At 46.3% G+C, this 24,357-nt stretch overlaps 1 protein-coding gene across 1 annotated transcript in view; it reads right to left on the bottom strand.

The window, feature by feature from the left end:
• The window catches only part of IFT172 (intraflagellar transport 172), a gene marked incomplete in the record, with an annotated part of 949,422 nt that overhangs the window by 530,379 nt on the left and 394,686 nt on the right, over positions 1 to 24,357 (bottom strand). Inside the window, 1 exon segment of the mRNA XM_053710932.1 lies at positions 18,987 to 19,129. Within this exon segment, the coding sequence (XP_053566907.1) occupies positions 18,987 to 19,129 (143 nt within the window).

Here is a 24,357-nt window from a genome sequence, read left to right as displayed (position 1 = left end):
GCAATTTTTCTCCTTTTCTCTCTCCTCCCTTCTCTTATTTCCAGTTTTGCATTGGCATTAGATTGATGTTGGTGTATTTTTATTCTTATGTTTAACAGCCCCCCCCCCCCCCCCAAATCAAACTAAATAAAACAAAACAAGATTAAAAAAAAAAAAGGGAGAAGAAAGAATCCCTCCAAATCTCCCACCCCCATCCTCGTTCCACATTTCAGAGTATGTTATGATTTGCCGCATTCTAGGGTGGCAAGTTTACGCCCATTCAGATGGTAAGCTGCCTAACTGCACCAGGGTGTCAAAAAAAGTTGTTTTCTTTATACCAGAAATTAATTGATCTTGGATTGGGGGGGATAGGATTTTATTATACCCAGCCATTTTTGAAGATATTTCTCCAAATTCCCTTCTATAAATAAATCACTGGAGTATTGTTCTATAATAATTGTATTGGCCACCACCGATTTATATTTTTGAAAAGATATAAATCTATTAGATTTCCAGTTTAATAAAATTGTATTACGAGAAGCCAGTATAATTGTGTTAATTGTCTTGTAATACTTATTTTCCGAAGGTTTACACAGGAAGAAGACCTCTAATGGGCCTATCTTATATGGGACTTCTAAACTGAGAGATAACCAGAAATTTATCTTATTCCAAATCTGATAAATTATCGGGCAATTCCAGAAGCAGTGCATAATATCTGCATTCAAATTACTACATTTCAAACAAACATTATTGTCAAGAGGATACCATTTTTTAAGATGTGCGGGGGTAACGTATATCAAGTTAAGAAGTTTTCAGTGTGATTCTCTCCAGGATATTATACTGGTAATTTTCCCTATTCTTTTGAAACTGTCCTCAATTTCTCGTAATCTCGTAAGCTGGGGAAAGTATATTTTCCATTTCTCGACTAAAACTTCAAGACGGGCCTGGCCGGCTTTCTGAATCAGTAGATTATACAAAAGAGAAATAGACCTAATAGCTTGTCTGTAAATATTAATTATTATATTAATATCTCCAAACTTCCAGTCAGTTTTATTATCCTGCCACAGTTCTTCATACATATGTCTCAATTGCAAGTATGCATAAAAACTATGTTTATGGATCCCAAATTCACTCTGAAGATCCAAGAATGACTTAGCTATATCTAGCCTATTATCCCTAATTTGGATCACATCCTGTAATCCTTTATTGACCCATACTTTAAAAATCCTGGAAGAAATTCCAGCTGGAAATTTAGGGTTACCTCGAATGGGCAGATATTTAGAGGATTTCCAATTAATTTTTAGCTCATCACACAGCTTATGCCAGGCCAGTATAGGGTTCAACAGAGTCCCCATCTTAACCAGCCGTTTAGGTAGCTCCCTTTTATCCAGATGAATCAGGGCTCTCAGTATGAATGGAGTCACAATTTCCATTTCCAGGTGTAGATTGGTTGAATACTCTGTTTCCGTGATCCAGTGTAAAATGTGTTTACTTAATATAGCTAAGTTATAGTATTTAAGATTTGGAAGTGCCAGGCCTCCCATGTTTGTATGTAAAGTTAGATTTTGTACGGATATCCGTCTGCGTTTTTGGTTCCATAAGAACCCTGCTGTGAGATTGTTAAATAAGGTCACATCTTTACTTTTAATCAGAAGCGGCAAGTTTTCAAGTAAGTAAAGAAGCTGAGGAAAAAAAAAAGAGTCTTAATCATGGCAACTCGCGCAGATAGCGAAATTGGAAGCGACATCCACCTGTCCAACTCTTGTTTATATTTGGAAAAAACATAATTTATGCTTACCTGATAAATTTATTTCTCTTGTAGTGTAGTCAGTCCACGGGTCATCCATTACTTATGGAATATATCTCTTCCTAACAGGAAGCTGCAAGAGGATCACCCAGCAGAGCTGCTACATAGCTCCTCCCCTCACATGTCATATTCAGTCATTCGACCAAAGCAGACGAGAAAGGAGAAACCATAGGGTGCAGTGGTGACTGGAGTTTAATTAAAATTTAGGTCTGCCTTAAAGACAGGGCGGGCCGTGGACTGACTACACTACAAGAGAAATAAATTTATCAGGTAAGCATAAATTATGTTTTCTCTTGTTAAGTGTAGTCAGTCCACGGGTCATCCATTACTTATGGAATACCAATACCAAAGCTAAAGTACACGGATGAAGGGAGGGACAAGGCAGGAACATTAAACAGAAGGAACCACTGCCTGAAGTACCTTTCTCCCAAAAAAAGCCTCCGAAGAAGCAAAAGTGTCAAATTTTGAAAATTTTGAAAAGGTGTGAAGCGAAGACCAAGTCGCAGCCTTGCAAATCTGTTCAACAGAGGCCTCATTTTTAAAGGCCCAGGTGGAAGCCACAGCTCTAGTAGAATGAGCTGTAATCCTTTCAGGAGGCTGCTGTCCAGCAGTCTCATAGGCTAAACGTATTATGCTACGAAGCCAAAAAGAGAGAGAGGTAGCCGAAGCCTTTTGACCTCTTCTCTGTCCAGAGTAAACGACAAACAGGGAAGAAGTTTGACGAAAATCTTTAGTTGCCTGCAAATAGAACTTCAGGGCACGGACTACGTCCAAATTATGCAAAAGTCGTTCCTTCTTTGAAGAAGGGTTAGGACACAGTGATGGAACAACAATCTTTTGATTGATATTCCTGTTAGTAACTACCTTAGGTAAGAACCCAGGTTTAGTACGCAGAACTACCTTGTCTGAATGAAAAATCAGATAAGGAGAATCACAATGTAAGGCAGATAACTCAGAGACTCTTCGAGCCGAGGAAATAGCCATCAAAAACAAAACCTCCCAGGATAACAGCTTGATATCAATGGAATGAAGGGGTTCAAATAGAACGCTTTGAAGAACATTAAGAACTAAGTTTAAGCTCCACGGCGGAGCAACAGTCTTAAACACAGGCTTAATCCTAGTTAAAGCCTGACAAAAAGCCTGAACGTCTGGAACTTCAGCCAGACGTTTGTGTAGAAGAATAGACAGAGCAGAAATCTGTCCCTTTAACGAACTAGCAGATAAGCCCTTTTCTAAACCCTCTTGTAGAAAAGACAATATCCTAGGAATCCTAACCTTACTCCATGAGTAACTCTTGGATTCGCACCAATATAAATATTTACGCCATATCTTATGGTAAATTTTTCTGGTAACAGGCTTCCTAGCCTGTATTAAGGTATCAATAACCGACTCCGAGAAGCCACGCTTTGATAGAATCAAGCGTTCAATCTCCATGCAGTCAGCCTCAGAGAAATTAGATTTGGATGTTTGAAAGGACCCTGAATTAGAAGGTCCTGTCTCAGAGGTAGAGACCACGGTGGACAGGACGACATGTCCACTAGGTCTGCATACCAGGTCCTGCGTGGCCACGCAGGCGCTATCAGAATCACCGAAGCTCTCTCCTGTTTGATCTTGGCAATCAAACGAGGAAGCATCGGGAATGGTGGAAACACATAAGCCATGTTGAAGACCCAAGAAGCTGTCAGAGCATCTATCAGCACCGCTCCCGGGTCCCTGGACCTGGATCCGTAACAAGGAAGCTTGGCGTTCTGGCGAGACGCCATGAGATCCAGATCTGGTTTGCCCCAACGAAGAATCAGTTGAGCAAAGACCTCCGGATGAAGTTCCCACTCCCCCGGATGAAAAGTCTGGCGACTTAGAAAATCCGCCTCCCAGTTCTCTACGCCTGGGATGTAAATCGCTGACAGGTGGCAAGAGTGAGACTCTGCCCAGCGAATTATCTTTGAGACTTCCAACATCGCTAGGGAACTTCTGGTTCCCCCTTGATGGTTGATGTAAGCCACAGTCGTGATGTTGTCCGACTGAAATCTGATGAACCTCAGAGTTGCTAACTGAGGCCAAGCTAGGAGAGCATTGAATATTGCTCTTAATTCCAGAATATTTATTGGGAGGAGTTTCTCCTCCTGAGTCCATAATCCCTGAGCTTTCAGGGAGTTCCAGACTGCGCCCCAGCCTAGAAGGCTGGCGTCTGTTGTTACAATCGTCCAATCTGGCCTGCGAAAGGTCATCCCCTTGGACAGATGTGGCCGAGAGAGCCACCATAGAAGAGAATCTCTGGTCTTTTGATCCAGACTTAGTAGGGGGGACAAATCTGAGTAATCCCCGTTCCACTGACTTAGCATGCACAATTGCAGCGGTCTGAGATGCAGGCGCGCAAATGGTACTATGTCCATTGCCGCTACCATTAAGCAGATTACTTCCATGCACTGAGCTACTGACGGGTGTGGAATGGAATGAAGGACACGGCAAGCATTTAGAAGTTTTGATAACCTGGCCTCTGTCAGGTAAATTTTCATCTCTACAGAATCTATAAGAGTCCCTAGAAAGGGAACTCTTGTAAGTGGTAATAGAGAACTCTTTTCCACGTTCACCTTCCAACCATGCAACCTCAGAAATGCCAGAACTATCTCTGTATGAGACTTGGCAGTTTGAAAACTTGACGCTTGTATCAGAATGTCGTCTAGGTACGGAGTCAACGCTATGCCTCCCGGTCTTAGTACCGCCAGAAGTGAGCCCAGAACTTTTGTAAAGATTCTTGGAGCCGTAGCTAATCCGAAGGGAAGAGCTACAAACTGGTAATGCCTGTCTAGGAAAGCAAATCTTAGGTACCGATAATGATCCTTGTGAATCGGTATGTGAAGGTAGGCATCCTTTAAATCCACTGTGGTCATGTACTGACCCTCTTGGTTCATGGGAAGGATGGTTCGAATAGTTTCCATTTTTTTTTTTTTTTCTAAGCCGTAAGTTTGGTTAAATGTACGACGGCATCAGAAACAAATGCATTAGCTAGCTTAAGTGCTTTAAGCTTGTTCATAATTTCATCCAATGGAGCTGTGCGAATGGCCTCTTCCAGAGACTCAAACCAGAATGCCGCCGCAGCAGTGACAGGCGCAATGCATGCAAGGGGCTGTAAGATAAAACCTTGTTGAACAAACATTTTCTTAAGGTAACCCTCTAATTTCTTATCCATTGGATCTGAAAAGGCACAACTATACTCCACCGGGATAGTGGTACGCTTAGCTAAAGTAGAAACTGCTCCCTCCACCTTAGGGACCGTCTGCCATAAGTCTTGTGTGGTGGCGTCTATAGGAAACATTTTCCTAAATATGGGAGGAGGGGAAAAGGGCACACCAGGTCGATCCCACTCCTTGCTAATAATCTCTGTAAGCCTTTTAGGTATAGGAAACACGTCAGTACACACCGGTACCGCATAGTATCTATCCAACCTACATAATTTTTCTGGAATTGCAACCGTGTTACAATCATTCAGAGCCGCTAATACCTCCCCTAGCAATATGCGGAGGTTCTCAAGCTTAAATTTAAAATTAGAAATCTTTGAATCCAGTCTCCCTGGATCAGATCCGTCACCCACAGAATGAAGCTCTCCGTCTTCACATTCTGCAAACTGTGACGCAGTATCTGAGATGGCTCTCACCTCATCCGCGCGCTCTGTCCTTAACCCAGAGCTATCGCGCTTGCCTCTTAATTCTGGCAATTTAGATAATACTTCTGTCATAACAGTAGCCATGTCTTGCAAAGTGATTTGTAAGGGCCTTCCTGATGTACTTGGCGCCACAAAATCACGCACCTCCTGAGCGGGAGGCGAAGGTACTGACACGTGAGGAGAGTTAGTCGGCATAACTTCCCCCTCGTTGTCTGGTGATAATTTCTTTACATGTAAAGATTGACTTTTATTTAAAGTAGCATCAATGCAATTAGTACATAAATTTCTATTGGGCTCTACATTGGCCTTTAAAGATAGTGAACAAAGAGATTCATCTGTGTCAGACATGTTTAAACAGACTAGCAATGAGACTAGCAAGCTTGGAAATACTTTTCTAAATAAATTTACAAGCAATATAAAAAACGCTACTGTGCCTTTAAGAAGCACAAAAAGCTGTCACAGTTGAAATAACAATGAACCAAAATAGTTATAGCAACCAATTTTTCACAGTAAATGTATTAAGTTAGCAAAGGATTGCACCCACCAGCAAATGGATGATTAACCCCTTAATACCCAAAAACGGATTAACAATTTAATAATTAACGTTTTTCTCACAGTCAAAACACACTGTCACAGGTCTGCTGTGACTGATTACCTCCCTCAAAATGAATTTTGAAGACCCCTGAGCTCTCTAGAGACGATCTGGATCATGGAGGATGAAGTAGACAGATTGTGACTGAATTTTTACTGCGCAAAAAAGCGCTAAAATAGGCCCCTCCCACTCATATTACAACAGTGGGGAAGCTCAGAAAACGGTTTCTATGCAGAAAAAAAGATGGCCATGTGGTAAAAATCATGTCCCAATAAGTTTTATCACCAAATACCTCACAAAAAAAGATTAACATGCCAGTAAACGTTTTAAACATACATTTGAAAAGTTATGAATTGTTATTAATAAGCCTGCTACCAGTCGCTTTTACTGCAGTTAAGGCTCATACATTATTTCAGTATTAACAGTATTTTCAGAGTCAATTCCATTCCTTAGAAAAACATAATTTATGCTTACCTGATAAATTTATTTCTCTTGTAGTGTATCCAGTCCACGGATCATCCATTACTTATGGGATATTAACTCCTCCCCAACAGGAAGTGCAAGAGGATTCACCCAGCAGAGCTGCTATATAGCTCCTCCCCTAACTGCCATTACCAGTCATTCGACCGAAAACATGCAGAGAAAGGAAAACCATAGGGTACAGTGGTGACTGTAGTTTAATGGAAAAATTACCTGCCTTAAAGTGACAGGGCGGGCCGTGGACTGGATACACTACAAGAGAAATAAATTTATCAGGTAAGCATAAATTATGTTTTCTCTTGTTAAGTGTATCCAGTCCACGGATCATACATTACTTATGGGATACCAATACCAAAGCTAAAGTACACGGATGACGGGAGGGACAGGCAGGCTCTTTATACGGAAGGAACCACTGCCTGAAGAACCTTTCTCCCAAAAACAGCCTCCGAAGAAGCAAAAGTGTCAAATTTGTAAAATTTGGAAAAAGTATGAAGAGAAGACCAAGTTGCAGCCTTGCAAATCTGTTCAACAGAAGCCTCATTCTTAAAGGCCCAAGTGGAAGCCACAGCTCTAGTAGAATGTGCTGTAATTCTTTCAGGAGGCTGCTGTCCAGCAGTCTCATAGGCTAACCGTATTATGCTACGAAGCCAAAAGGAGAGAGAGGTAGCCAAAGCTTTTTGACCTCTCCTCTGACCAGAATAAACGACAAACAGGGAAGACGTTTGTCGAAAATCCTTAGTTGCCTGTAGATAAAATTTCAGGGCACGGACTACATCTAGATTGTGTAGCAGACGTTCCTTTTTCGAAGAAGGATTAGGACACAAAGATGTAACCACAATCTCTTGATTGATATTCCTGTTAGTGACCACCTTAGGTAGGAACCCAGGTTTAGTACGCAGAACTACCTTGTCTGAATGAAAAATCAGATAAGGAGAATCACAATGTAAGGCAGATAACTCAGAGACTCTTCGAGCCGAGGAAATCGCCATTAAAAACAGAACTTTCCAAGATAACAACTTGATATCAATGGAATGAAGGGGTTCAAACGGAACCCCCTGTAAAACATTAAGAACTAAGTTCAAACTCCATGGTGGAGCAACAGTTTTAAACACAGGCTTGATCCTAGCTAAAGCCTGACAAAAAGCTTGAACGTCCGGAACTTCTGACAGACGTTTGTGTAAAAGAATGGACAGAGCTGAAATCTGTCCCTTTAAGGAACTAGCGGATAAACCCTTTTCTAAACCTTCTTGTAGAAAAGACAATATCCTCGGAATCCTAACCTTACTCCATGAGTAACTCTTGGATTCGCACCAATATAAGTATTTGCGCCATATCTTATGGTAAATCTATCTGGTAACAGGCTTCCTAGCCTGTATTAAAGTATCAATAACTGACTCAGAAAAACCACGTTTTGATAAAATCAAGCGTTCAATTTCCAAGCAGTCAGCTTCAGAGAAATTAGATTTTGATGTTTGAAGGGACCCTGGATCAGAAGGCCCTGTTTCAGAGGTAGCGACGAAGGTGGACAGGATGACATGTCCACTAGATCTGCATACCAAGTCCTGCGTGGCCATGCAGGCGTTATTAGAATCACTGATGCTCTCTCCTGTTTGATTCTGGCAATCAATCGAGGAAGAATCGGGAAGGGTGGAAACACATAAGCCATCCCGAAGGTCCAAGGTGCTGTCAAAGCATCTATCAGAACCGCTCCCGGATCCTTGGATCTGGACCCGTAACGAGGAAGCTTGGCGTTCTGTCGAGACGCCATGAGATCTATCTCTGGTTTGCCCCAACGTCGAAGTATTTGGGCAAAGACCTCCGGATGAAGTTCCCACTCCCCCGGATGAAAAGTCTGACGACTTAAGAAATCCGCCTCCCAGTTCTCCACTCCCGGGATGTGGATTGCTGACAGGTGGCAAGAGTGAGACTCTGCCCAGCGAATTATCTTTGATACTTTCATCATTGCTAGGGAGCTTCTTGTCCCTCCCTGATGGTTGATGTAAGCTACAGTCGTGATGTTGTCCGACTGAAACCTGATGAACCCCCGAGTTGTTAACTGGGGCCAAGCCAGAAGGGCATTGAGAACTGCTCTCAATTCCAGAATGTTTATTGGTAGGAGACTCTCCTCCTGATTCCATTGTCCCTGAGCCTTCAGAGAATTCCAGACAGCGCCCCAACCTAGTAGGCTGGCGTCTGTTGTTACAATTGTCCAGTCCGGCCTGCTGAATGGCATCCCCCTGGACAGATGTGGCTGAGAAAGCCACCATAGAAGAGAATTTCTGGTCTCTTGATCCAGATTCAGAGTAGGGGACAAGTCTGAGTAATCCCCATTCCACTGACTTAGCATGCACAATTGCAGCGGTCTGAGATGTAGACGTGCAAAGGGTACTATGTCCATTGCTGCTACCATTAAGCCGATCACCTCCATGCATTGAGCTACTGACGGGTGTTGAATGGAATGAAGGACACGGCATGCATTTTGAAGCTTTGTTAACCTGTCTTCTGTCAGGTAAATCTTCATTTCTACAGAATCTATAAGAGTCCCCAAGAAGGGAACTCTTGTGAGTGGAAAGAGAGAACTCTTCTTTTCGTTCACCTTCCATCCATGCGACCTTAGAAATGCCAGTACTAACTCTGTATGAGACTTGGCAGTTTGAAAGCTTGAAGCTTGTATCAGAATGTCGTCTAGGTACGGAGCTACCGCAATTCCTCGCGGTCTTAGTACCGCCAGAAGAGCACACAGAACCTTTGTGAAGATTCTCGGAGCCGTAGCCAATCCGAATGGAAGAGCTACAAACTGGTAATGCCTGTCTAGAAAGGCAAACCTTAGATACCGGTAATGATCTTTGTGAATCGGTATGTGAAGGTAAGCATCCTTTAAATCCACTGTGGTCATGTACTGACCCTTTTGGATCATGGGTAAAATTGTCCGAATAGTTTCCATTTTGAACGATGGAACTCTTAGGAATTTGTTTAGGATCTTTAAATCCAAGATTTGCCTGAAAGTTCCCTCTTTTTTGGGAACCACAAACAGATTTGAGTAAAACCCTTGTCCTTGTTCCGACCGCGGAACCGGATGGATCACTCCCATTAATAAAAGATCCTGTACGCAGCGTAGAAACGCCTCTTTCTTTATTTGGTTTGTTGACAACCTTGACAGATGAAATCTCCCTCTTGGGGGAGAGAATTTGAAGTCTAGAAGGTATCCCTGAGATATGATCTCTAACGCCCAGGGATCCTGGACATCTCTTGCCCAAGCCTGGGCGAAGAGAGAAAGTCTGCCCCCCACTAGATCCGTTCCCGGATCGGGGGCCCTCGATTCATGCCGTCTTAGGGGCAGCAGCAGGTTTCCTGGCCTGCTTGCCCTTGTGCCAGGACTGGTTAGGTCTCCAGCCTTGTCTGTAGCGAGCAACAGCTCCTTCCTGTTTTGGTGCAGAGGAAGTTGATGCTGCTCCTGCTTTGAAATTACGAAAGGAACGAAAATTAGACTGTCTAGCCTTAGGTTTGGCTGTCTTGAGGCAGGGCATGGCCTTTACCTCCTGTAATGTCAGCGATAATTTCTTTCAACCCGGGCCCGAATAAGGTCTGCCCTTTGAAAGGTATATTAAGCAATTTAGATTTAGAAGTAACGTCAGCTGACCAGGATTTTAGCCACAGTGCTCTGCGTGCCTGAATGGCGAATCCGGAATTCTTAGCCGTAAGTTTAGTTAAATGTACTACGGCATCTGAAATAAATGAGTTAGCTAACTTAAGGGCTTTAAGCTTGTGTGTAATCTCATCTAATGGAGCTGATTCAAGTGTCTCTTCCAGAGACTCAAACCAAAATGCTGCTGCAGCCGTGACAGGCGCAATGCATGCAAGAGGTTGCAATATAAAACCTTGTTGAACAAACATTTTCTTAAGGTAACCCTCTAACTTTTTATCCATTGGATCTGAAAAGGCACAGCTATCCTCCACCGGGATAGTGGTACGCTTAGCTAAAGTAGAAACTGCTCCCTCCACCTTAGGGACCGTTTGCCATAAGTCCCGTGTGGTGGCGTCTATTGGAAACATCTTTCTAAATATCGGAGGGGGTGAAAACGGCACACCGGGTCTATCCCACTCCTTAGTAACAATTTCAGTAAGTCTCTTAGGTATAGGAAAAACGTCAGTACTCGCCGGTACCGCAAAATATTTATCCAACCTACACATTTTCTCTGGTATTGCAACTGTGTTACAATCATTCAGAGCCGCTAACACCTCCCCTAGTAATACACGGAGGTTTTCCAGCTTAAATTTAAAATTTGAAATATCTGAATCCAGTTTGTTTGGATCAGAACCGTCACCCGCAGAATGAAGCTCTCCGTCCTCATGTTCTGCAAATTGTGACGCAGTGTCTGACATGGCCCTAATATTATCAGCGCACTCTGTTCTCACCCCAGAGTGATCACGCTTACCTCTTAGTTCTGGTAATTTAGCCAAAACTTCAGTCATAACAGTAGCCATATCCTGTAATGTGATTTGTAATGGCCGCCCAGATGTACTCGGCGCTACAATATCACGCACCTCCCGAGCGGGAGATGCAGGTACTGACACGTGAGGCGAGTTAGTCGGCATAACTCTCCCCTCGTTGTTTGGTGAAATATGTTCAATTTGTACAGATTGACTTTTATTTAAAGTAGCATCAATACAGTTAGTACATAAATTTCTATTGGGCTCCACTTTGGCTTTAGCACATATAGCACAGATATCTTCCTCTGAATGAGACATGTTTAACACACTAGCAAATAAACTAGCAACTTGGAAATACTTTTCAAGTAATTTACTATAATATGAAAACGTACTGTGCCTATAAGAAGCACAGAAAAAGTTATGACAGTTGAAAATTAATAAACTGAAAAGTTATAGCATCAAATCTTTGTAAAAAACACAATTTTAGCAAAGGATTGCTCCCATTAGCAAAGGATAACTAACCCTGATAGCAGAAAAAAAAAAAAAAATACAGAAATAAACGTTTTTTTATCACAGTCAACTACAATCTCACAGCTCTGCTGTGAGTGATTACCTCCCTCAAAACAAGTTTTGAAGACCCCTGAGTTCTGTAGAGATGAACCGGATCATGCAGGGAAGACAATAAACTTCTGACTGAATTTTTTGATGCGTAGCAAAAGCACCAAAAAAGGTCCCTCCCCCTCACACATAACAGTGAGAGAGATCAGTAAACTGTCATAAATTAAATAAAACGACTGCCAAGTGGAAAAAAATAGTGCCCAAAACATTTTTTCACCCAGTACCTAAGAAAATTAAACGATTTTACATGCCAGCAAAAAACGTTTAACATTAATAAATTGAGTGTTATTAAAAAGCCTGTTGCTAGTCCCTGCAAATTAGGCTAAAGTTTTATGCATACAGTATAATTCCAGTGAAGTGCCATTCCCCAGAATACTGAAGTGTAAAATATACATACATGACAGCCTGATACCAGTTGCTGCTACTGCATTTAAGGCTGAGTTTACATTATATCGGTATGGCAGAATTTTCTCATCAATTCCATTGTCAGAAAATAATAAGCTGCTACATACCTCTTTGCAGATTAATCTGCCCGCTGTCCCCTGATCTGAAGTTTACCTCTCCTCAGATGGCCGAGAAACAGCAATATGATCTTAACTACTCCGGCTAAAATCATAGAAAAACTCAGGTAGATTCTTCTTCAAATTCTACCAGAGAAGGAATAACACACTCCGGTGCTATTATAAAATAACAAACTTTTGATTGAAGGTATGAAACTAAGTATAATCACCACAGTCCTCTCACACATCCTATCTATTCGTTGGGTGCAAGAGAATGACTGGTAATGGCAGTTAGGGGAGGAGCTATATAGCAGCTCTGCTGGGTGAATCCTCTTGCACTTCCTGTTGGGGAGGAGTTAATATCCCATAAGTAATGGATGATCCGTGGACTGGATACACTTAACAAGAGAAAATACATTCAGTGTACACACACTCATCAGCCTAATACCAGTCGCTATCACTGCATTTAAGGCTGAACTTACTTTACATTGGTATCAGCAGTATTTTCTCAGTCAATTCCATTCCTCAGAAAAATAATTACTGCACATACCTCATTTGCAGGGGGGCCCTGCATGCTATTCCCTTTCTCTGAAGTTACCTCACTCCTCAGATGAGAACAGCCAGTGGATCTTAGTTACGTCTGCTAAGATCATAGAAAACGCAGGCAGATTCTTCTTCTAATGCTGCCTGAGAATAAACAGCACACTCCGGTGCCATTTAAAATAACAAACTTTTGATTGTTAAAAAACACCACAGACCTCTCACAGCGACCTATCTAGTTAGGCTGCAAGAGAATGACTGAATATGACATGTGAGGGGAGGAGCTATGTAGCAGCTCTGCTGGGTGATCCTCTTGCAGCTTCCTGTGAGGAAGAGATATATTCCATAAGTAATGGATGACCCGTGGACTGACTACACTTAACAAGAGAAATAAGGTGTAAAATTCAAATCATACCATGAGTTGGGGTCTTTATGAATTTTGATCCCTAGGTAATTTATAGAGTCTACCAGTTTAAAGGGATATCTACCCGGTGGGGTGTCATTTTGAGTAAACCATAAAATTTCGGATTTTTCTGGGTTGATCCTATAGCCAGCAAAGGACCCGAATTGTTTAGCTAAGGTCAAAAAGTGTTGTATGGATAGATCTGATTCATTCATGAATAGAAGTAAATCATCCGCATATAGAGTAAGCACGGTTTTACTTTTACAAATCATTATCCCTGGTAAATCTTGCCTTAATTTCACCGCAAAAGGCTCTAACGCCAAGTTAAACAGAAGGGGTGAGAGCGGGCAGCCCTGTCGTGTGCCTTTACCTAGAATAATATCTGGAGAAGGTTCAGAGTTTATTAATAGATTAGAGATTGGGTTTTGGTAAATTGTATGAATCACTGTTAAGAAGTTACCCTTAAATCCAAAAGTTGCTAAGGAACAAAATAGATGATCCCAATTAATGAGATCAAAAGCCTTTTCGGCATCGATCACCACTAGGGCCATGTTAGATCTTTCTCGGCACGTTTTACCCTTATTTTCTGACCAGAAAAAGTCTAAGACTGTCAAGACTCGACGTATGATTTTGGACACATTTCTACCTGGCATAAAACCTACTTGATCCTCATGGACCAGATTTCCAATACAGCTTTTCAGTCTATTTGCTAAAATCGACGTAAAAATCTTATAATCACAATTTAATAGTGATATGGGCCTGTATGCCGCCATAATTTCTGGATCTTTATTCTTTTTCGGTATGAGGGTAATTAAAGATGCCGAAAAGTATCTAGATGGTTTCTTATTTTCTATATAATAGGAATTAAACAGATTCACCAGAATATCCGGAACATATCCCAGTAGAATTTTGTATAGTTCCATTGGCAATTGATCAGGGCCAGGCGCTTTAGAGATTTTAGCCACCTTAATCTGCTTTGCAACCTCTTCCACTGTGATCGGTGCATTTAATGAATCAAGCTCTTGACTGGATATCTTGGGTATTTTAAGACTATTCCAGAAACTTAATTTATTTTGATTATTTATTTCTTCCTTCTTATAAATCTCTTTATAGAATTCATAAAAGGCTTCTTTAATTTCCGCGGGGTTAGTGATATTTTTACCCGCTACTCTGATTTTATTAATTCTTCTATTACTCTGTCTATGTTTAATTAGATTAGAGAGATACCTGGCGGATCTCCCATAATTCCCTTGATATCTAGCTCTCAATTTTAAGTCTTCTTGGGTAGTCTTATGTTTAATATATAGGTCCCTTTCATTTTTTTTCTCAGAGTAGTTATCCCAGGTTTGTTTAGTAGGGTCTTTAATATATACCTCGTAGGCATTCCTAATTTGATTTGTTAGCTGAGTTTCTCGGGCCTTACATTTTCTTTTTAACTTACATAGATATGCTTTTATTTCGCCCCTAATGGTCGCCTTAAATGCTTCCCAGAATATTTCTGGTTTAAACCAGAAGGAAATATTATTATTCTTATATTCATTCCACTTCTCTCGCATCCAATTGGTAAATTGTAAATTATTTATTAGGTAGGAAGGGAAAGCAAGTCTAGAAAAGTTAGGCCCAGAATTTGCGCCCGTTTTGATTAGTAGCGAGATAATTGCATGGTCAGAAATGATTATATCTCTGATGCCTGTATTAATAACTTGATTTAATAGGAGTTCTGACACCAGAAACATATCTATACGGGAAAGTGTGTTGAAAGTTTTCGATTCGCATTTAAATACTCTTACATCGGGAAATTGTGCACGCCAAACATCCGAGAGCCCAAGATCCATCATGAAGTTGGACAGGGAACTTGACACGATCCCTGTCACTATGTAAATAAACATCTTAAGTCTCTAGTAGACAAACTGATAATGCTAAATCTCAGGAACTTGACATGATCCCTGTCACTATGTAAATAAACATCTTAAATCTCTAGTAGACAAACGGATAATGCTAAATATCAGGAACTTGACACGATCCCTGTCACTATGTAAATAAACATCTTAAGTCTCTAGTAGCCATAAACTGATAATGCTAAATCTCAGGAACTTGACATGATCCCTGTCACTATGTAAATAAACATCTTAAGTCTCTAGTGGACATAAACTGATAATGCTAAATCTCAGGAACTTGACACGATCCCTGTCACTATGTAAATAAACATCTTAAGTCTCTAGTAGCCATAAACTGATAATGCTAAATCTCAGGAACTTGACATGATCCCTGTCACTATGTAAATAAACATCTTAAGTCTCTAGTAGCCATAAACTGATAATGCTAAATCTCAGGAACTTGACATGATCCCTGTCACTATGTAAATAAACATCTTAAGTCTCTAGAAGACAAACTGATAATGCTAAATCTCAGGAACTTGACATGATCCCTGTCACTATGTAAATAAACATCTTAAGTCTCTAGTAGACAAATTGATAATGCTACATCTCAGGAACTTGATATGATCTATGTCACTATGTAAATAAACATCTTAAGTCTCTAGTGGACATAAACTGATAATGCTAAATCTCAGGAACTTGACATGATCCCTGTCACTATGTAAATAAACATCTTAAGTCTCTAGTAGCCATAAACTGATAATGCTAAATCTCAGGAACTTGACATGATCCCTGTCACTATGTAAATAAACATCTTAAGTCTCTAGTAGACAAATTGATAATGCTAAATCTCAGGAACTTGATATGATCTATGTCACTATGTAAATAAACATCTTAAGTCTCTAGTGGACATAAACTGATAATGCTAAATCTCAGGAACTTCACATGATCCCTGTCACTATGTAAATAAACATCTTAAGTCTCTAGTAGACATAAACTGATAATGCTAAATCTCAGGAACTTGACATGATCCCTGTCACTATGTAAATAAACATCTTAAGTCTCTAGTAGACAAATTGATAATGCTAAATCTCAGGAACTTGATATGATCTATGTCACTATGTAAATAAACATCTTAAGTCTCTAGTGGACATAAACTGATAATGCTAAATCTCAGGAACTTCACATGATCCCTGTCACTATGTAAATAAACATCTTAAGTCTCTAGTAGACATAAACTGATAATGCTAAATCTCAGGAACTTGACATGATCCCTGTCACTATGTAAATAAACATCTTAAGTCTCTAGTAGACATAAACTGATAATGCTAAATCTCAGGAACTTGACATGATCCCTGTCACTATGTAAATAAACATATTAAGTCTCTAGTAGCCATAAACTGATAATGCTAAATCTCAGGAACTTGACATGATCCCTGTCACTATGTAAATAAACATCTTAAGTCTCTAGTAGCCATAAACTGACCCTCCTGCCTGTGAATTGTCTCCATCATGAAAGCAGGAACTTTCAGGAATTTGTTTAAGCTTTTGCCAAAAAAAACCCTTTTCTTTGGTACTATAAATAGATTTGAATAAAACCCAGGGTTTATTTATCAAGTTGTAAATGAAGCAATCACTCCCATTCATTTAAGATCTCTTACATAAGCTAAAAAAGCTTCAGCTTTTAAAGGATCTCAAGGCACTTGAGACAGAAAGAATCTGAGGCTTTGAATGAAAACCCTGATAAATTATTTCTAACACCCAGGGATCCTGAAGAGATCTCTCCCAAGCCTCCCACACGAGATTCAATCTGCCCCCCACCAGAGACTAGTCTAGTAAGGGGGTTGCACCTTCATGCGGACTTGGAGGCAGAGGTAGATTTTTTGGCCTGTTAATTTTAAGACGAAGATGGGAAGATGGGAAGATTTTGAGTAACAATTCTGGGCAGAGGAGAAAGCTTTCTTATTCTTTAAGAAACAAAAAAGCAGATCCAAGCTATAACCTATATCCCTGTCACCCCCCACCCCCCCCAAGCAGCCTCATCCTATATCCCTGTCACACACATCCCCAGCAGCCTCATTCTATATCCCTGTCACACACATCCCCAGCAGCCTCATCCTATATCCCTGTCACCCCCCCAGCAGCCTCATTCTATATCTGTGTCACACACATCCCCAGCAGCCTCATTCTATATCCCTGTCACACACATCCCCAGCAGCCTCATCCTATATCCCTGTCACCCCCTCAGCAGCCTCATCCTATATTCATGTCACACACACCCCCAGCAGCCTCATCCTATATCCCTGTCACACACACACCAGCAGCCTCATCCTATATCCCTGTCACACACAACCCCAGCAGCCTCATCCTATATCCCTGTCACACACATCCACAGCAGCCTCATCCTATATCCCTGTTACCCCTCCCTCCAGCAGCCTCATCCTATATCCCTGCCACACACATCCCCAGCAGCCTCATTCTATATCCCTGTCATACACATCCCCAGCAGCCTCATCCTATATCCCTGTCACACACATCCCGAGCAGCCTCATTCTATATCCCTGTCACACACATCCCGAGCAGCCTCATTCTATATCCCTGTCACACACATCCCCAGCAGCCTCATCCTATATCCCTGTCACACACATCCCCAGCAGCCTCATCCTATATCCCTGTCACACACATCCCCAGCAGCCTCATCCTATATCCCTGTCACACACATCCCCAGCAGCCTCATCCTATATCCCTGTCACACACATCCCAGCAGCCTCATCCTATATCCCTGTCACACACATCCCGAGCAGCCTCATTCTATATCCCTGTCACACACATCCCCAGCAGCCTCATCCTATATCCCTGTCACACACATCCCCAGCAGCCTCATTCTATATCCCTGTCACACACATCCCGAGCAGCCTCATTCTATATCCCTGTCACACACATCCCCAGCAGCCTCATCCTATATCCCTGTCACACACATCCCCAGCAGCCTCATTCTATATCCCTGTCACACACATCCCCAGCAGCCTCATTCTATATCCCTGTCACACACATCCCGAGCAGCCTCATTCTATATCCCTGTCACACACATCCCAGCAGCCTCATCCTATATCCCTGTCACACACATCCCAGCAGCCTCATCCTATATCCCTGTCACACACATCCCCAGCAGCCTCATTCTATATCCCTGTCACACACATCCCCAGCAGCCTCATTCTATATCCCTGTCACACACACACCAGCAGCCTCATCCTATATCCCTGTCACACACATCCCCAGCAGCCTCATCCTATATCCCTGTCACACACATCCCCAGCAGCCTCATCCTATATCCCTGTCACACACATCCCAGCAGCCTCATCCTATATCCCTGTCACACACACACCAGCAGCCTCATCCTATATCCCTGTCACACACATCCCGAGCAGCCTCATTCTATATCCCTGTCACACACATCCCCAGCAGCCTCATTCTATATCCCTGTCACACACATCCCCAGCAGCCTCATTCTATATCCCTGTCACACACATCCCGAGCAGCCTTATTCTATATCCCTGTCACACACACACCAGCAGCCTTATTCTATATCTCTGTCACACACATCCCGAGCAGCCTCATTCTATATCCCTGTCACACACATCCCCAGCAGCCTTATTCTATATCCCTGTCACACACATCCCGAGCAGCCTCATTCTATATCCCTGTCACACACATCCCCAGCAGCCTCATCCTATATCCCTGTCACACACATCCCTGTCACCCCCCCTTCCCCCAGCAGCCTCATCCTATATCCCAGTCTAGCCCCCGTGGCCTCTCCTTATATCCCTGTCACCCCCCCAGTAGCCTCCCCTTATATTCCTGTCACCCCCGAATGGCCTCCCCTTATATCCCTGTCACCCCCCCCCCGTGGCTTTCCATTATATCCCTGTCAACCCCTTATGTCCCCGTCACCCCTCCCCCAGTGACCTCCCCTTATATCCCTGTTACACCCCTCAGTGGCATCACGTTTTATCCAGTCAACCCCTCCCCCCAGTGGCCTTCACCCATATTCCAATAAATACATTTTTAGCCTTGGTTTACTTGCTACACACTTACCCATTCTCTGCAGCGTAATCGATCGCCATCTCCAGAAGGCTGAATTTAGTGAGCAGCTTCACAGCTGCGTCTCCTCCCAGACTCTTTGCCCACAAATAAGCCACATGTTTATGTGCATTGGCCCCACCATATGCTTTAGCAACCTTAGGAGCAAAATACACAGTATGTAAGAATGGAGCAGAGGTAAAAGGGAGGGACTGAACCAATTAGGATGTGAAGATAGAGTGAGCAAGGGGAGCAAGGGGCAGAGCGAGAGAGGAGCAAGGGAGAGGAGCAAGGGGCAGAGCGAGAGAGAGGAGCACGGGGCAGAGCGAGAGAGAGGAGCACGGGGCAGAGCGAGAGAGAGGAGCACGGGGCAGAGCGAGAGAGAGGAGCACGGGGCAGAGCGAGAGAGAGGAGCACGGGGCAGAGCGAGAGAGAGGAGCACGGGGCAGAGCGAGAGAGAGGAGCACGGGGCAGAGCGAGAGAGAGGAGCACGGGGCAGAGCGAGAGAGAGGAGCACGGGGCAGAGCGAGAGAGAGGAGCACGGGGCAGAGCGAGAGAGAGGAGCAAGGGGCAGAGCGAGAGAGAGGAGCACGGGGCAGAGCGAGAGAGAGGAGCAAGGGGCAGAGCGAGAGAGAGGAGCAAGGGGCAGAGCGAGAGAGAGGAGCAAGGGGCAGAGCGAGAGAGAGGAGCACGGGGCAGAGCGAGAGAGAGGAGCACGGGGCAGAGCGAGAGAGAGGAGCACGGGGCAGAGCGAGAGAGAGGAGCACGGGGCAGAGCGAGAGAGAGGAGCAAGGGGCAGAGCGAGAGAGAGGAGCAAGGGGCAGAGCGAGAGAGAGGAGCAAGGGGCAGAGCGAGAGAGAGGAGCAAGGGGCAGAGCGAGAGAGAGGAGCAAGGGGCAGAGCGAGAGAGAGGAGCAAGGGGCAGAGCGAGAGAGAGGAGCAAGGGGCAAAGCGAAAGGGAGGAGCAAGGGAGAGGAGCAAGGGAGAGGAGCAAGGGGCAGAGCAAGAGAGAGGAGCAAGGGGCAGAGCAAGAGAGAGGAGCAAGGGGCAGAGCGAGAGAAAGGAGCAAGGGGCAGAGCGAGAGAGAGGAGCAAGGGGCAGAGCGAGAGAGAGGAGCAAGGGGCAGAGCGAGAGAGAGGAGCAAGGGGCAGAGCGAGAGAGAGGAGCAAGGGGCAGAGCGAGAGAGAGAGGAGCAAGGGGCAGAGCGAGAGAGAGAGGAGCAAGGGGCAGAGCGAGAGAGAGAGGAGCAAGGGGCAGAGCGAGAGAGAGGAGCAAGGGGCAGAGCGAGAGAGAGGAGCAAGGGGCAGAGCGAGAGAGAGGAGCAAGGGGCAGAGCGAGAGAGAGGAGCAAGGGGCAGAGCGAGAAAGGAGCAAGGGGCAGAGCGAGAAAGGAGCAAGGGGCAGAGCGAGAAAGGAGCAAGGGGCAGAGCGAGAAAGGAGCAAGGGGCAGAGCGAGAAAGGAGCAAGGGGCAGAGCGAGAAAGGAGCAAGGGGCAGAGCGAGAAAGAGGAGCAAGGGAGAGGAGCATAGCGAGAGAGAGGAGCTAGGGGCAAAGCGAGAGAGGGGCAAGGGAGAGGAGCAAGGGACAGAGCGAGAGAGAGGAGCAAGGGGTAGAGTGAGAGAGAGAAGCAAGGGGCAAAGCTAGAGAGGAGCAAGGGAGAGGAGCAAGGGGCAGAGCTAGAGAGGAGCAAGGGAGAGGAGCAAGGGGCAGAGCTAGAGAGGAGCAAGGGAGAGGAGCAAGGGGCAGAGCGAGAGAGAGAAGCAAGGGGCAAAGCTAGAGAGGAGCAAGGGAGAGGAGCAAGGGGCAGAGCGAGAGAGAGAGAAAAGCAAGGGGCAGAGCGAGAGGAGCAAGGGGCAGAGCGAGAGGAGCAAGGGGCAGAGCGAGAGGAGCAAGGGGCAGAGCGAGAGGAGCAAGGGGCAGAGCGAGAGGAGCAAGGGGCAGAGCGAGAGGAGCAAGGGGCAGAGCGAGAGGAGCAAGGGGCAGAGCGAGAGGAGCAAGGGGCAGAGCGAGAGGAGCAAGGGGCAGAGCGAGAGGAGCAAGGGGCAGAGCGAGAGGAGCAAGGGGCAGAGCGAGAGGAGCAAGGGGCAGAGCGAGAGGAGCAAGGGGCAGAGCGAGAGGAGCAAGGGGCAGAGCGAGAGGAGCAAGGGGCAGAGCGAGAGAGGAGCAAGGGAGAGGAGCAAGGGGCAGACTGAGAAAGAGGAGCAAGGGAGAGGAGCAAGGGGCAGACTGAGAAAGAGGAGCAAGGGAGAGGAGCAAGGGGCAGACTGAGAAAGAGGAGCAAGGGAGAGGAGCAAGGGGCAGACCGAGAAAGAGGAGCAAGGGGCAGACCGAGAAAGAGGAGCAAGGGAGAGGAGCAAGGGGCAGACTGAGAAAGAGGAGCAAGGGAGAGGAGCAAGGGGCAGACTGAGAAAGAGGAGCAAGGGAGAGGAGCAAGGGGCAGAGCAAGAGAGAGAGAGAGGAACAAGGGGCAGAGTGAGAGAGAGGAGCAAGGGGCAGAGCGAGAGAGAGGAGCAAGGGGCAGAGCGAGAGAGAGGAGCAAGGGGCAGAGCGAGAGAGAGGAGCAAGGGGCAGAGCGAGAGAGAGGAGCAAGGGGCAGAGCGAGAGAGAGGAGCAAGGGGCAGAGCGAGAGAGAGGAGCAAGGGAGAGGAGCAAAGCGAGAGAGAGGAGCTAGGGGCAAAGCGAGAGAGGGGCAAGGGAGAGGAGCAAGGGACAGAGCGAGAGAGAGGAGCAAGGGACAGAGCGAGAGAGAGGAGCAAGGGGCAGAGCGAGAGAGAGGAGCAAGGGGCAGAGCGAGAGAGAGGAGCAAGGGGCAGAGCAAGAAAGAGGAGCAAGGGAGAGGAGCAAAGCGAGAGAGAGGAGCTAGGGGCAAAGCGAGAGAGGGGCAAGGGAGAGGAGCAAGGGACAGAGCGAGAGAGAGGATCAAGGGGCAGAGCAAGAGAGAGGATCAAGGGGCAGAGCGAGAGAGAGGATCAAGGGGCAGAGCGAGAGAGAGGATCAAGGGGCAGAGCGAGAGAGAGGAGCAAGGGGCAGAGCGAGAGAGAGGAGCAAGGGGCAGAGCGAGAGAGAGGAGCAAGGGGCAGAGCGAGAGAGAGGAGCAAGGGGCAGAGCGAGAGAGAGGAGCAAGGGGCAGAGCGAGAGAGAGGAGCAAGGGGCAGAGCGAGAGAGAGGAGCAAGGGGCAGAGCGAGAGAGAGGAGCAAGGGGCAGAGCGAGAGAGAGAGAAAAGCAAGGGGCAGAGCGAGAGAGGAGCAAGGGAGAGGAGCAAGGGGCAGACTGAGAAAGAGGAGGAAGGGAGAGGAGCAAGGGCAGAGCGAAAGAGGAGCAAGGGAGAGGAGCAAGGGGCAGAGTAAGAAAGGAGCAAGGGAGAGGAGCAAGGGGCAGAGCGAGAGAGAGAGGAGCAAGGGGCAGAGTGAGAGAGAGGAGCAAGGGGCAGAGTAAGAAAGGAGCGAGAGAGAGGAGCAAGGGGAAGAGCGAGAGAGAGGAGCAAGGGGAAGAGCGAGAGAGAGGAGCAAGGGGCAGAGCGAGAGAGAGGAGCAAGGGGCAGAGCGAGAGAGAGAGAGGAGCAAGGGGCAGAGCAAGAGAGAGAGAGGAGCAAGGGGCAGAGCAAGAGAGAGAGAGAGGAACAAGGGGCAGAGTGAGAGAGAGGAGCAAGGGGCAGAGCGAGAGAGAGGAGCAAGGGGCAGAGCGTGAGAGAGGAGCAAGGGGCAGAGCGAGAGAGAGGAGCAAGGGGCAAAGCGAGAGAGAGGAGCAAGGGGCAAAGCGAGAGAGAGGAGCAAGGGGGAGGAGCAAGGGGGAGGAGCAAGGGAGAGGAGCAAGGGGCAGAGCGAGAGAGAGGAGTAAGGGGCAGAGCGATGGAAAGGAGCAAGGGGCAGAGCGATGGAAAGGAGCAAGGGGCAGAGCGATGGAAAGGAGCAAGGGGCAGAGCGAGAGAGAGGAGCAAGGGGCAGAGCGAGAGAGAGGAGCAAGGGGCAGAGCGAGAAAGAGGAGCAAGGGAGAGGAGCAAAGCGAGAGAGAGGAGCTAGGGGCAAAGCGAGAGAGGGGCAAGGGAGAGGAGCAAGGGACAGAGCGAGAGAGAGGAGCAAGGGGCAGAGCGAGAGAGAGGATGAAGAGGCAGAGCGAGAGAGAGGATGAAGGGGCAGAGCGAGAGAGAGGAGCAAGGGGCAGAGCGAGAGAGAGGAGCAAGGGGCAGAGCGAGAGAGAGGAGCAAGGGGCAGAGCGAGAGAGAGGAGCAAGGGGCAGAGCGAGAGAGAGGAGCAAGGGGCAGAGCAAGAGAGAGGAGCAAGGGGCAGAGCAAGGGAGGAGCAAAGGGAGTAGCAAGGGGCAAAGCAAGAGAGGAGCAAGGGGCAGAGCGAGAGAGGAGCAAGGGGCAGACAGAGAGAGAGGATCAAGGGGCAGACCGAGAGAGGAGGAGCAAGTAAGAGGAGCAAGGGGCAGACCGAGAGAGAGGATCAAGGGGCAGACCGAGAGAGGAGGAGAAAGTGAGAGAAGCAAGGGGCAGAGCGAGAGAGGAGCAAGGGAGAGGAGCAAGGGGCAGACCGAGAGAGGAGCAAGGGAGAGGAGCAAGGGAGGAGCAAGGGAGAGGAGCAAGGGGCAGAGCGAGAGAGAGGAGCAAGGGGCAGAGCGAGAGAGAGAGAGAAAAGCAAGGGGCAGAGCGAGAGAGGAGCAAGGGAGAGGAGCAAGGGGCAGACTGAGAAAGAGGAGCAAGGGGCAGAGCAAGAGAGAGGAGCAAGGGGCAGAGCAAGAGAGAGGAGCAAGGGGAGTAGCAAGGGGCAGAGCAAGGGGCAAAGCAAGAGAGGAGCAAGGGGCAGAGCGAGAGAGGAGCAAGGGGCAGACAGAGAGAGAGGATTAAGGGGCAGACCGAGAGAGGAGGAGCAAGTAAGAGGAGCAAGGGGCAGACCGAGAGAGAGGATCAAGGGGCAGACCGAGAGAGGAAGAGCAAGTGAGAGAAGCAAGGGGCAGAGCGAGAGAGGAGCAAGTGAGAGAAGCAAGGGGCAGACCGAGAGAGGAAGAGCAAGTGAGAGGAGCAAGGGGCAGAGCGAGAGAGGAGCAAGGGAAAGGAGCAAGGGGCAGAGCGAGAGAGGAGCAAAGGAGAGGAGCAAGGGGCAGACCGAGAGAGAGGATCAAGGGGCAGAGCAAGAAAGGAGCAAGGGAGAGGAGCAAGGGGCAGAGCGAGAGAGAGGAGCAAGGGGCAGAGCAAGAGAGAGAGAGGAACAAGGGGCAGAGCGAGATAGAGGAGCAAGGGGCAGAGCGAGAGAGAGGAGCAAGGGGCAGAGCGAGAGAGAGGAGCAAGGGGCAGAGCGAGAGAGGAGCAAGGGGCAGAGCGAGAGAGGAGCAAGGGGCAGATCGAGAGAGAGAGAGAGAGGAGCAAGGGGCAGAGCGAGAGAGAGAGA

The sequence above is a fragment of the Bombina bombina genome, chromosome 4, assembly GCF_027579735.1.
Source record: "Bombina bombina isolate aBomBom1 chromosome 4, aBomBom1.pri, whole genome shotgun sequence".
Classification (NCBI taxonomy): domain Eukaryota; kingdom Metazoa; phylum Chordata; class Amphibia; order Anura; family Bombinatoridae; genus Bombina; species Bombina bombina.
The sequence above is the reverse complement of the archived record's forward strand: the minus strand, read 5'-3'. Positions and strand labels throughout refer to the sequence as shown.